The sequence below is a fragment of the Siphateles boraxobius genome, unplaced genomic scaffold, assembly GCF_051911475.1.
Source record: "Siphateles boraxobius isolate OS27281-9 unplaced genomic scaffold, OSU_SipBor_1 97, whole genome shotgun sequence".
Lineage (NCBI taxonomy): Eukaryota > Metazoa > Chordata > Actinopteri > Cypriniformes > Leuciscidae > Siphateles > Siphateles boraxobius.
In genome coordinates this window covers 2,234,337-2,247,319 of record NW_027509227.1, presented here as the reverse complement: position 1 = coordinate 2,247,319, position 12,983 = coordinate 2,234,337, and the positions used below count along the sequence as shown (strand labels likewise).

General features: G+C 49.1%; 1 protein-coding gene across 4 annotated transcripts in view; it reads left to right on the top strand.

The window, feature by feature from the left end:
• dnajc13 (DnaJ heat shock protein family (Hsp40) member C13) overlaps nucleotides 1-12,502 on the top strand; it is a 143,603-nt gene extending 131,101 nt beyond the window's left edge. For 3 of the 4 annotated variants that reach the window (XM_077225019.1, XM_077225018.1, XM_077225017.1), the window contains 5 exons: nucleotides 3,206-3,385; nucleotides 3,885-4,025; nucleotides 8,226-8,369; nucleotides 8,440-8,539; nucleotides 11,649-12,502. In XM_077225019.1, the coding sequence (XP_077081134.1) occupies nucleotides 3,206-3,385; nucleotides 3,885-4,025; nucleotides 8,226-8,369; nucleotides 8,440-8,539; nucleotides 11,649-11,746 (663 nt within the window). In that variant the 3' untranslated portion in view covers nucleotides 11,747-12,502. Of the gene's footprint in view, nucleotides 1-3,205; nucleotides 3,386-3,884; nucleotides 4,026-8,225; nucleotides 8,370-8,439; nucleotides 8,540-9,468; nucleotides 9,558-11,648 lie in introns of all 4 variants that reach the window. The other variant, XM_077225020.1, reaches the window with a different exon arrangement.
• The last annotated feature ends 481 nt before the right edge of the window (nucleotides 12,503-12,983 follow it).

Here is a 12,983-nt window from a genome sequence, read left to right as displayed (position 1 = left end):
GCGCGTCGCCTTGTGAACAACTCTTGCGCAGATGTTTGTGCTTTTAATAGCTCTTTTAATGATTAAACGCGTCCACAATTTAGCAACAGTAGAGACTGCATTTTACAACAATCACCGATCGTGCTGATTCTGACGGTACGTTTGGATTTTAGGAAGAAATGACAGCGCATCGCTGTGAAGGGAAGGAATTTGCTCTAGACATAATGCAGTTAGTTTGGTTTCATCTCAAATATCTTCTTTTTATAATCTCTGAAAGCCGAAATCTAAAATAAAATTAGAATATTATCCCAGATCTAAAGTGTAACCACGTTTGAATGTTTAGTTCTGTCCTCATTGTCAGTCATTAAGCAGGGCTGTCGTGTTGTGCGCGCTGTGGCTCCGCGTGAGAGATCGCTCTGTCTCTTCTGGACTGCGAATAGCAAAATTGCATCACAGACAAATGGTTTAATATTATTATATATAGAACTACTGGCTGGCGAGATAAACATGTTCAAGATTACGTCTTTATATCAATAATAAATAGTAGCCTACGTGTATTTTCTATTTTCTCCAGTAGGCTACCGACAGCAGAACCGAAAACGACCGAGCTTTAAAGCGAATAGGGGTAAACACGGGGGATTTGAATGGGACTTATGTATCGATACTCGCGGCTTAAAAAAACGATACTTTCTTGGGAAAAAAAATATCGATTTATATCGCAGAATCAATAAAATCCTGACGGGTGTGTGTACGGCTGTGTTCTCCTGACCGGTGTGTGTACGGCTGTGTTCTCCTGGCGGGTGTGTGTACGGCTATGTTCTGCTGGCGGGTGTGTACAGGAGTGTTCTCCTGACGGGTGTGTGTACGGCTGTGTTCTCCTGACGGGTGTGTGTACGGCTGTGTGTACGGCTGTGTTCTCCTGGCGGGTGTGTGTACGGCTGTGTTCTCCTGGCGGGTGTGTGTACGGCTGTGTTCTCCTGGCGGGTGTGTGTACGGGAGTGTTCTCCTGGCGGGTGTGTGTACGGCTGTGTTCTCCTGGCGGGTGTGTGTACGGCTGTGTTCTCCTGGCGGGTGTGTGTACGGGAGTGTTCTCCTGGCGGGTGTGTGTATGGGAGTGTTCTCCTCGCGGGTGTGTGTACGGCTGTGTTCTCCTGGCGGGTGTGTGTACGGGAGTGTTCTCCTGGCGGGTGTGTGTACGGGAGTGTTCTCCTGGCGGGTGTGTGTATGGGAGTGTTCTCCTGGCGGGTGTGTGTACGGCTGTGTTCTCCTGGCGGGTGTGTGTACGGGAGTGTTCTCCTGGCGGGTGTGTGTATGGGAGTGTTCTCCTCGCGGGTGTGTGTACGGCTGTGTTCTCCTGGCGGGTGTGTGTACGGCTGTGTTCTCCTGACGGGTGTGTGCACAGGAGTAGTCTCCTGAAGGGTGTGTGTACGGCTGTGTTCTCCTGACGGGTGTGTGTACGGCTGTGTTCTTCTGACTTTTGTGTGTACGTCTGTGTTCTCCTGACGGGTGTCTGTACTGCTGTGTTCTGCTGGCGGGTGTGTACAGGAGTGTTCTCCTGACGGGTGTGTGTACGGCTGTGTTCTCCTGACGGGTGTGTGTACGGCTGTGTTCTCCTGGCGGGTGTGTGTACGGCTGTGTTCTCCTGGCGGGTGTGTGTACGGGAGTCTTCTCCTGGCGGGTGTGTGTATGGGAGTGTTCTCCTGGCGGGTGTGTGTACGGGAGTGTTCTCCTGACGGGTGTGTGTACTGCAGTGTTCTCCTGGCGGGTGTGTGTACGGAGTGTTCTCCTGACGGGTTTGTGTACGGGAGTGTTCTCCTGACGGGTCTGTGTACGGGAGTGTTCTCCTGACTGGTGTGTGTAAGGGAGGGTTCTCCTGACAGCTGTGTGTACTGCTGTGTTGTCCTGACGGGTTTGTGTACGGCTCTGTTCTCCTGAAGGGTGTGTGTACTGCTGTGTTGTCCTGACGGGTGTGTGTACGGCTGTGTTCTCCTGACGGGTGTGTGTACAGGAGTGTTCTCCTGACGGGTGTGTGTATAGCTGTGTTCTCCTGACGGCTGTGTGTACTGCTGTGTTGTCCTGACGGGTGTGTGTACGGCTGTGTTGTCCTTACGGGTTTGTGTACGGCTGTGTTCTCCTGACGGGTGTGTGTACGGGAGTGTTCTCCTGACGGGTGTGTGTAATGCTGTGTTGTCCTGATGGGTTTGTGTACGGCTCTGTTCTCCTGAAGGGTGTGTGTACTGCTGTGTTGTCCTGACGGGTGTGTGTACGGCTGTGTTCTCCTGACGGGTGTGTGTACAGGAGTGTTATCCTGACGGGTGTGTGTACGGCTGTGTTTTCCTGCAGGGTGTGTGTACGGCTGTGTTCTGACGGGTGTGTGTACGGCTGTGTTCTCCTGCAGGGTGTGTGTACGGCTGTGTTCTCTTGACTGGTGTGTGTACGTGAGTGTTCTCCTGGCGGGTGTGTGTACGGGAGTGTTCTCCTTACTGGTGTGTGTACGGCTGTGTTCTCCTGACGGGTGTGTGTAAGAGAGTGTTCTCCTGATGGGTGTGTGTTCTCCTGACGGGTGTGTGTACGGGAGTGTTTTCCTGACGGGTGTGTGTACGGCTGTGTTGTCCTGACGGGTGTGTGTACGGGAGTGTTTTCCTGACGGGTGTTTGTACGGCTGTGTTGTCCTGACGGGTGTGTGTACGGGAGTGTTCTCTTGACTGGTGTATGTACGGCTGTGTTGTCCTGACGGGTGTGTGTACGGGAGTGTTTTCCTGACGGGTGTGTGTGCGGCTGTGTTGTCCTGACGGGTGTGTGTACGTCTGTGTTCTCCTGACGGGTGTGTGTACGGGAGTGTTCTCCTGACTGGTGTATGTACGGCTGTGTTCTCCTGACGGGTGTGTGTACAGGAGTGTTCTCCTGACGGGTGTGTGTACGGGAGTGTTTTCCTGACGGGTGTGTGTACGGCTGTGTTCTCCTGACGGGTGTGTGTACGGCTGTGTTCTCCTGATGGGTGTGTCTACGGCTGTGTTCTCCTGACGGGTGTGTGTACGGCTGTGTTCTCCTGATGGGTGTGTGTACGGGAGTGTTTTCCTGACGGGTGTGTGTACGGCTGTGTTCTCCTGACGGGTGTGTGTACGACTGTGTTCTCCTGATGGGTGTGTGTACGGCTGTGTTCTCCTGACGGGTGTGTGTACGGCTGTGTTCTCTTGATGGGTGTGTGCTTGTGTGTTCTCCTCAGGGCGAGGCACTGGAGACGGTCACCACCGCAGCAGTGTGTCTCTTCAGCACCCACACTCAGCTGGCGGATCAGGTGCCTCCTCTCGGGCATCTCCCGCGGGTGCTGACTGCGCTCGCACACAAGAACAATGCTGTGCCCAAGAGTGCCATCAGACTCATACACGTGCTGTCAGACAACGAGGTGCTGCTCACACACACGCTCACACACTCTCTCTTTCTCACACACACACACACACAAGCTCACACTCTCTCTCACACACACACGCTCACACTCTCTCTCTCTCTCACACACACATACACACACACACACACACACACACACTTCTGTCACGCAATGCAAATAAAGGTTATTGAGACTTTTTATCTCACAATTCGAAATTCTTGCAACTGCAAGTTTATGATAAACATTTTTTAGAATTTTTCTTATTCTGTGGCGGAAACAAGCCTCCATAGTTCTAATAATTCCATATCAAGTAATTTTAAATAAGTGCAGAGTAATGTGTTGTGTGTTGCTGCTGCAGCTATGTGTGGCTGAGATATGTGTGATGCTGCTGCAGCTGTGTGTGTGGATAATAAGTGTGTGTGTGTGTGTTGCTACAGCTGTGTGTGCGGATATTAAGTGTGTGTGTGTTGCTGCAGCTGTGTGTGTGGATAATAACTGTGTGTGTGTGTTGCTGTAGTTGTGTGTGCGTTCCATGGCGGCTCTGGAGGCCATCGGGCCGCTGATGACAGGGATGAAGCTCAGAGCTGATATGGCAGGACTGGCCTGTGAGGCTCTGAACCGCATGTTCCAGCGAGAGCAGAACGAGCTCGTGGCTCAGGTGACCCTCACACACACACACACACACACACACACACATAGAACGAGGTCGTGGCTCAGGTGACTGGAGTAGCCTCGCACTCTTCATCACAGCTACAGGACGGCTCAGGAACTGAAAACACACTATCTATGCATATATAATATTAATAGTAAAAATAATTAGGGATGCACCGATACCACTTTTTCCAGAACAAGGCCGATACGATATCTGTATTTTCACTGCATTTGTAATTTTTTAAAATATATTAGTTAGAGAAACCAAAAGAATATGAATCATATTTGTTGATTTGTTTAGCAATTTCCTTTAGTTATTTTCATGCTTAATTAAGCCAGTTGAGATGTAGCACCTGATCATGCCGGCAGCGGTAGCGGCCCTCCCCCTGGGCTGTTGGGCAGCTGCTTAAGATGTGCTCTAGGAAACCCCTCCCAAGACACAGAGGACATGCTGGTGAGTCATTCCAACCCCAGATGTGGAAATTGTCCTGGCTAGGAAGGACATCATAGACAGCTCGGACCAAGAACTTGATCTGCTGTGGATCTGCCTGCCAGATCTCGGTCCAAGAGATCTTCTTTTCCAGCACACCCTTCCACCTCGTCCATGCTCCCTGCTGCCAACAAAAGCCCTGTGTCTCAGCCGGGACTCTGCTATCTCTAGGCCTTCCTGTGCTTTCCACTTCCTACCTGTCCGCACCGTGATGCCTGCTGATGCCACCCTTGGGTCCTTAGAGTCCCGATAGAGTAGTGCCTCTCTGGTGCGAGAGACCTTAAACTGCTAAACTGGAGCTCCCTGATGTTACAGTCAAAGACACTACAAAAATTCATGGCAAGGCCAAAGAGAATAACTGAGATGGTGCACCCAGTTATAATCCTTTTTTCAAGCAGGTGCCATTCTGAATTTAAGTTCCCCGAAGTGACTCTAAGCCTTACGTTCCTGTAGTAGTTCAGGATAAGGTTCTTTACCTTACTAGGTGCGTGGTGGCGATCTAGAGTTGTCTCAATGAGCTTGTGGGGAATGGAGCCGTATGCATTGGCAAGGTCAAGCCAAAGCACCAATATGTCTGCCTTCCCTTCACGAACCTCTCTGATCAGCTGCGTGACAACCCCAGTGTGTTCATGGCAACCCGGCACTCCTGGAATGCCACCTTTCTGCACAGAAGTGTCGATGTAACCATTAGGGCTGTAGCGATACACTAATCTCACGATACGATACCCGATATTCGGCTGACGATACGATATATATTACGATATTCAGCCAACGATACGATTCGATATAATTCGATACACTTACATCATTTTCTGAAAGATTTAAAGGGGACAGAGTGATTTTGGTGACATCTTGTGAGTCTTCCATTTACTTTTATTAATTGAACTGAAAACTGAAAACATCAATTACACAATATATGTCTCTGACTGGACAGAGAGTACAGCATGCAAATGCTGGACAAAATGAATCAAATATGTGTTGAGAAAATTAGTTCTATTTATTGAAACACAACAGTGCAAACTGTAGCCTACAAGCCTTTGAAAAGTAAATAAAGTGCAGTATTGCAATTAACAATGGAGAGTAAAAAGTGCAGCAAGTGGCCCTTTTCTGAACAGTTTCTTTACACTGCATTTTCTTTGACAGCTTTTTTAGCTTGACACTGAACATGTGAAATGTGCTTCAGTTGTGCGCGAGGTCCAGCCGTCGCAAGTCAGGGAAACTCTCTCCGCGCTGGCCAGGGAGGCTTTGACGTGTGCTCTTGTCTGTGTACAGCCTGGGAATGCAAACCTTGAGGAGGTGTTCGCGGGTTGGAATAGGATAGCGGGGCTCCATCGGGTTCACCATGCGCCTAAAGCCGGTGTTTTCCACCACCGAATACCATTTTTTTTTAAAAAACATTTTTTATACTAAGCCTATTTAAATTCGTATTTGATCGCAGAGCGCCGTAGCGCATTCGCGCAGCACTACCTCTCTCTCTCTCTCTCTCTCTCACACACATTCATCCGTACCTCGCGCACTTTCTCACTCACGGAACACAGCTGCACAAATCTGTCCAACACAGCGCTGTCAATTTCGGAGACCCAGCTTTTAAAAAAGCTACTAGCCAGTATGCAAGGAGCCAAGCCAACAAGGAGAGCTAAGTTTTTGTTTGAATACAGCTGGATTTTCGTCAATATCGATGTACGCGCGCAGCTGGCCACTAGCGGCTGGCTGACCAAATCACTTCATGCAACGCGAACGGGTTTAACAAGGGGAATTGGAATGGGACTTATGTATCGATACTCACGGCCTAAAAATCGATACTTTCTTGGGAAAAAATATTGATTTATTTCGCAGAATCGATAAAATCGCTCAGCCCTAGTAAAAATTCTTGAGGAGGAAGTCTGTCATCTGTCGGGTTAGGACACTGAAGAAGATCTTACCCTCCATGCTTAGATCTGAACTGCTCCAGTTTGGTTGAGTTTTCCTTCTTCGATATCCAGACCCCCTCCTCGTGCCTCCACTCGTCTGCTACTGTGCTCCTACGCCACACTACTCACAGGATCTTCCACAGGATCTTGAGGAGCTCAGGGCAACGCTTATACACCGTGTAGGGTACACCACTGGGCCCTGGAGCGGAGCTGGCTCTGGCTGCTGAAACCTCCTACACTTCCCTCAGTGTGGGCTCTCTGATGTTGAAGTCCACCGTGGGAGATGGTACGTCCAACAGGGCTCCGAGGGCCCTAGCTCCTGCTCCCTTTCATGGTCACTCAGGGTGTTGTGCAAGTACCAGTCTACTTCCTTCTTGGAACAAGTCAGACGTCCGCTTCACTTCTGCCCCAAAAGCTGTTTTGTGAACTCGAAGGGATTGGCTATAAACACAGATCTCTTCCTTGCTCTCTCTCCGCCACCTCCTGTGCCACTCTGCTCTATGTAGGGTCACAAGTTTATTCCTAATGCTCTGGCAGAGCTCTGTGAGTGGTGGTTTCTCCTCCTCAGTTGCTGCCTTGAACTATCTTGCCAAAGCTTGAAGCTCTTGCCGCAGCTGGCAGATCTTGTCTGCCCTTCGGTTCATTGTGTAGTTTGGTCTGTTGGTCTTGTACTCTTCAAAGCCAAATCTCTCTGTTGTGAAGCTGACAATGATGGCAGTCACTGTCTGAAGCCGTTTATCTGCATCTCCTTTTGCTGTAGTGGTAATGATTCTCACGGAATCCTCGTCGGATTGCTCCATACTTTGTGCTGGTTTTCCTCAGGCTACTTGATCCGAAGCTGCTGAACGACTCTGTCTGGAGCTGAAGAGTTTGGCGCTGGGAGGTTCTGGGCACTGTTGGATGTCTCCGAGCCGGGCTCCTCCTGTGTCTCACCAGAAGTAACTTCTGTGCGCTGTGCTGTGCTCTCCTGCACCATGCATTTCATCTTGGCCTGATGAATTTTAAGGCCGCACTTATTCTTGCAGACCTTGCCTCAAATGCACCTTGCCATTTTCGGTAATCTATTTGCCAAGGTCGTAACCATTAGGTCCATCCTATTGGAGTGCTCATCCTCCTGTTGTCACCCAGTCTATTCCTGGGTGTCACTGGCTGAGCCAGTATCAATACGTCAAAGATACATCCTAGGATGTGCTGGGACACATCTTCAGTGATGTTTCTGAAGTCATTGGGTGCTTTGGATCTTTCAACATCGTACACTCTCACCCAGGTGACCCAGCCAGGGTAAATCAGCAGCACTGGCCCACAGATCGCTCCTCCTAAGCCACAGCCATCTGGAGGCCCTTTCTGCATCCTCCATAGCGGACTTAAAATTACACTACTTTATAAATAAAATATACATTACAAATATAGTTACAAAAGTTATTAGAGTAGAACGAGTGCCTTTTCTGTCTTTTGTTGTTTGATTAGTGTTATTATAGGGACTGCAGCAGGAATATTAGGCTGCTGTCACTTTAAGTCTGCACGGATCCAATGTACCATTATACACGCCTGTAGCACAGAAAACAGTCGTCTCTTGCTTGAATGGTTTAGTCATTGAAATGCGCACAAAGGAATCGAAATGAGGAATCGCAACATTTTTATAACAAATAACCGATTTCTGACCTTAAGTATTCGATTCCAGAATTGGAAACGATTTTCGATTCCCAACCCTATTCATTCTATTGCTCGCTCATATTTTATCTTTCATTTAATAGCACAGCGCATATTTAGAGTTTTTATTGTTATTAATGTGTTTGTGTGTGTTCAGGCTCTTAGAGTGGAGCTGGTGCCGTATCTTCTCAAGCTGTTGGAGGGCATAGGGTTGGAGACTCTTGAAAACCCTTCAGCAACCAAAGCTCAGATCGTCAAAGCACTGAAGTCCATGACCCGCAGCTTGCAGTTTGGAGAGCAGGTATAATCATCAGCAGGTCTTTACACTGAGCCACAGTCAGAACACAACTCATGCTGTGCTTCTGCTACAGGTCAATGAAATCCTGTCTCGTTCCACTGTGTGGAGTGCCTTCAAAGACCAGAAACACGACCTCTTCATCTCCGACTCCCAGACTGCTGGTTATCTGACGGGTGAGTCCAGCGCACATTCAGTCTTTTAGAAGCCTGTGTTTACAGTAATGCACTTACAGTGAAAGTGTGTGGGCGAGACATGTAGACGTGAACAAGCGTCTGTCCTGTGTTAACATGTAATGTCTGTGCTTTTAAAAGTGTGTGTCAGAAGGTATATCTCTGCAGTTGCTCCACAGACTTCTGTCTTCATTGCATTACTGTACACTGTTTCTGTGCTTGTTTTTGAGTGGTATTTAACTCGATTTGACATGTAACAAGTGTAGACTGTGTCTTTGTATATCAGTCCTGATCTGAACTGCTCTGTCGTTCCTCTGCGTCTGCTGGTTCTAACATCTGCTTGCTTCCTCTCTACCTCTCTCTACCTCTCTCTACCTCTCTCCCTCTCTCTACCTCTCTACCTCTCTCTCTACCTCTCTCCCTCTCTCTACCTCTCTCCCTCTCTCTACCTCTCTACCTCTCTCTCTCTCTCCCTCTCTCTACCTCTCTCTACCTCTCTCCCCCTCTCTCTCTCCCTCTCTACCTCTCTCTCCCTCTCTCTACCTTTCTCCCCCCCTCTCTCTCTCTCCCTCTCTACCTCTCTCTATCCCTCTCTACCTCTCTCCCTCTCTCTACCTCTCTCCCTCTCTCTACCTCTCTACACCTCTCTCTCTCCCTCTCTACCTCTCTCCCTCTCTCTCTACCTCTCTCTCCCTCTCTCTCTCCCTCTCTACCCCTCTCTCTCTCTCTACCTCTCTCCCTCTCTCTACCTCTCTCTCTCCCTCTCTACCCCTCTCTCTCCCTCTCTACCCCTCTCTCTCTCCCTCTCTACCTCTCTCTCCGTCTCTACCCCTCTCTCTCCCTCTCTACCCCTCTCTCTCCCTCTCCCCCCCTCTCTCTATACCTCTCTCCCTCTCTCTCTCTGCTGTATTATATCTTCTGGGACTCTTCAGGTGTGTCCACTCCTTCACTCCTGGCCGCCAGTAGTCCGCTTCGCACTGGCCTTTAGTCTCCCACCCTCCTCTCTTTCACTTTAAAGCAGGTACACTCTCTTTCTGATGACTTCATCTGTCTGTCCACTGCGTTTGCATCTGCATCTCCACCTTCACATGCAGCACTGATGGTGTTTTGTTGTGTCCAGTTTTGACACAACTGTTGGTGACTGTGTTGGCGAGTGTTGACGACTGTTGGAGACTGTGTTGACGACGGTGTTGACTGTTGGTGACGGTGTTGGCGAGTGTTGACAACGGTGTTGACGACTGTTTGCGACGGTGTTGACGACTGCGGGCGACTGTGTTGGCGACTGTGTTGACGACTGTGTTGGCGACTGTGTTGACGACTGTGTTGGCGACTGTGTTGACGACTGTGTTGACGACTGTGTTGATGACTGTGTTGATGACTGTTGACGACTGTGTTGACGACTGTGTTGACGACTGTGTTGGCGACGGTGTTGGCGACTGTTGACGATGGTGTTGGCGACTGTTGGGGACGGTGATGGCGACTGTGCTGGCGACTGTGTTGGCGACTCTGTTGACGACTGTTGGCGACGGTGTTGACGTGTTATTGGCGGTATTGACGATGGGGTGGTGATGGCGCAGTGGATAAGACACATGCCTTTGGTGTGAGAGACCCGGGTTCGAATCCACTGTGAGACACCAATGTGTCCCTGAGCAAGACACTTAAACCCTAGTTGCTCCAGAGGCGTGCGACCTCTGACGTACATAGCAATTGTAAGTCGCTTTGGATAAAAGCGTCAGCTAAATGAATAAATGTAATTGTAAATGACCGTCTTGACGGTGTTGACAACAGTGTTGATGGTGATGACAGTATTGGCGACTGTGTTGGCGACTGTGTTGATGACTGTTGGCGACCCTGTTGGCGACTGTGTTGGCAACGGTGTTGACGACTGTGTTTTGGGCGACTGTGTTGCCGACTGTGTTGACTGTTGGCGACTGTGTTGGCGAGTGTTGACGACGGTGTTGACTACTGTTTGCGACGGTGTTGACGACTGCGGGTGACTGTTGGCGACTGTGTTGACGACTGTGTTGACGACTGTGCTGGCGACGGTGTTGGCGACTGTGTTGACGACTGCGTTGGTGACGGTGTTGGCGACTGTGTTGACGACTGTGTTGGCGACGGTGTTGGCGACTGTTGAGGACGGTGTTGGCGACTGTTGACGACGGTGTTGGCGACTGTTGGGGACGGTGTTGGCGACTGTTGGGGACGGTGCTGGCGACTGTTGGGGACGGTGTTGGCGACTGTTGGGGACGGTGCTGGCGACTGTTGGGGACGGTGCTGGCGACTGTGCTGGTGACTGTGCTGGCGACTGTGTTGGCGACTCTGTTGACGACAGTTGGCGACGGTGTTGACGTGTTATTGGCGGTATTGACGATGACCGTCTTGACGGTGTTGACAACAGTGTTGATGGTGATGACAGTATTGGCGACTGTGTTGACGACTGTTGGCGACGGTGTTGACGACTGTGTTGGCGACTGTTGGGGACGGTGTTGGCGACTGTTGGGGACGGTGCTGGCGACTGTGCTGGTGACTGTGCTGGTGACTGTGCTGGCGACTGTGTTGGCGACTCTGTTGACGACAGTTGGCGACGGTGTTGACGTGTTATTGGCGGTATTGACGATGACCGTCTTGACGGTGTTGACAACAGTGTTGATGGTGATGACAGTATTGGCGACTGTGTTGACGACTGTTGGCGACGGTGTTGACGACGGTGTTGGCGACTGTTGGGGACGGTGTTGGCGACTGTTGGGGACGGTGCTGGTGACTGTGCTGGTGACTGTGCTGGCGACTGTGTTGGCGACTCTGTTGACGACAGTTGGCGACGGTGTTGACGTGTTATTGGCGGTATTGACGATGACCGTCTTGACGGTGTTGACAACAGTGTTGATGGTGATGACAGTATTGGCGACTGTGTTGACGACTGTTGGCGACGGTGTTGACGACTGTTGGCGACCCTGTTGGTGACTGTGTTGACGTGTTATTGTTGGTATTGACGATGACCGTCTAGACTGTGTTGACAACAGTGTTGATGGTGATGACGGTGTTGACGATGAAGGTGTTGAAGACGATGATGATGACTGTGTTGGTTGATGATGATGACTGTGTTGATGTTCAGGTCCAGGAGTGGCAGGCTATCTGACTGCAGGCACCGGCTCTACGGTCATCCCCAGCGTTCCACCGCCTGTAGACAACGACATCGGAGACCTGGGCTGAATTACACTGACAGCATCAGACGGAGACGCACAGCTGTCTGGAGCAGTACTGATCCTCCTGATCCTCCTGGTCCTCGAGGACAGCTGATGGACAGATCGAGGGAACGGAGGGCTGGCCGTCTCCTCTCTCACAGCACTCATGGTCTTTAGTGATTCCTTCATTTTAATACATCAACACTTCTTCCTCTTTCATTTTATATTCAGTTGCGTCTCGTAAATCTTTTCTTTCCATGGAAAGCAGAATAGTTTACTTTTGTATTGAGATATTTTTATGCATTTGTTTGTTTTCTTCATTTTGAGTGAGTCGATGAATGGATCTGATACGGTGTTGTCTTCGTCTTCCCGGGTGTCGCATTCAGCCCGTGTCTCAGCTGAAGTCTGTCCTCATCCCAACAAATCCTACGCATTTTCTGATAACACGCACCCTTGCAGTTGAGAAGGATCCTGTGAAACTGATTATGATGTGAGAAGTGCACTGTCTGCAGTCTGTCCTGTTCCCCGTCTCTCTTCCCTCCTTCCCCAGAAAGCACTCGAATATTTATACCTATGATAAAGACCAACTGAAAATCAGCTTCTAAAAGGACAAAGAACAAATTGTACTGACTCTTGATTACAAATGTATGTGAACGACTAGTGCAATTGTGAAATGTTAAATGTAATATGCGTACATAAACTTTCTATATTGAATGTACATTAATAAAAAATAAATCAGTTGCACTTGTACATAAAATTTTAAGAATAAAAGGGAATCCACATCTGTTTTTTGTTTATATTGTTTTGTGAACATGAAGAATTGTCCTGTGTTTAGATCTAATAACACTGCAAACCAGAAGATTCCAATAATTGTTGTTTTATGCAGTTGTATTTTTATAATCTAGTCTCTTTATCCCCCTTATTTGACAGTATGGATTTTTTTATAGTAATGTTTTGCATTCGCTTGCAAATCTTTTGCATTTTCTCGTTCGTGTCCCCCGTTAAACCGTCACTGGTTTTGCGAGTGAACAAAACCTGTAAATAATTAAATTAAAATATGATAAATACCAGTTTGCAGCATAACGACTGGCTATGTGCAGTTAATTTAGTGTAAACGGCGGACACTGAAAAAAGATAGCTCTTAGGTTAAAATAAGGTGGACCGAGAGAGAGTCATAGGTCATGTTTGATGCATTATATTGTGTGTCTGCATTACACTACATGTTCACACGAGGGCGACAGATCTTCATATTACAGCCTCTGCAG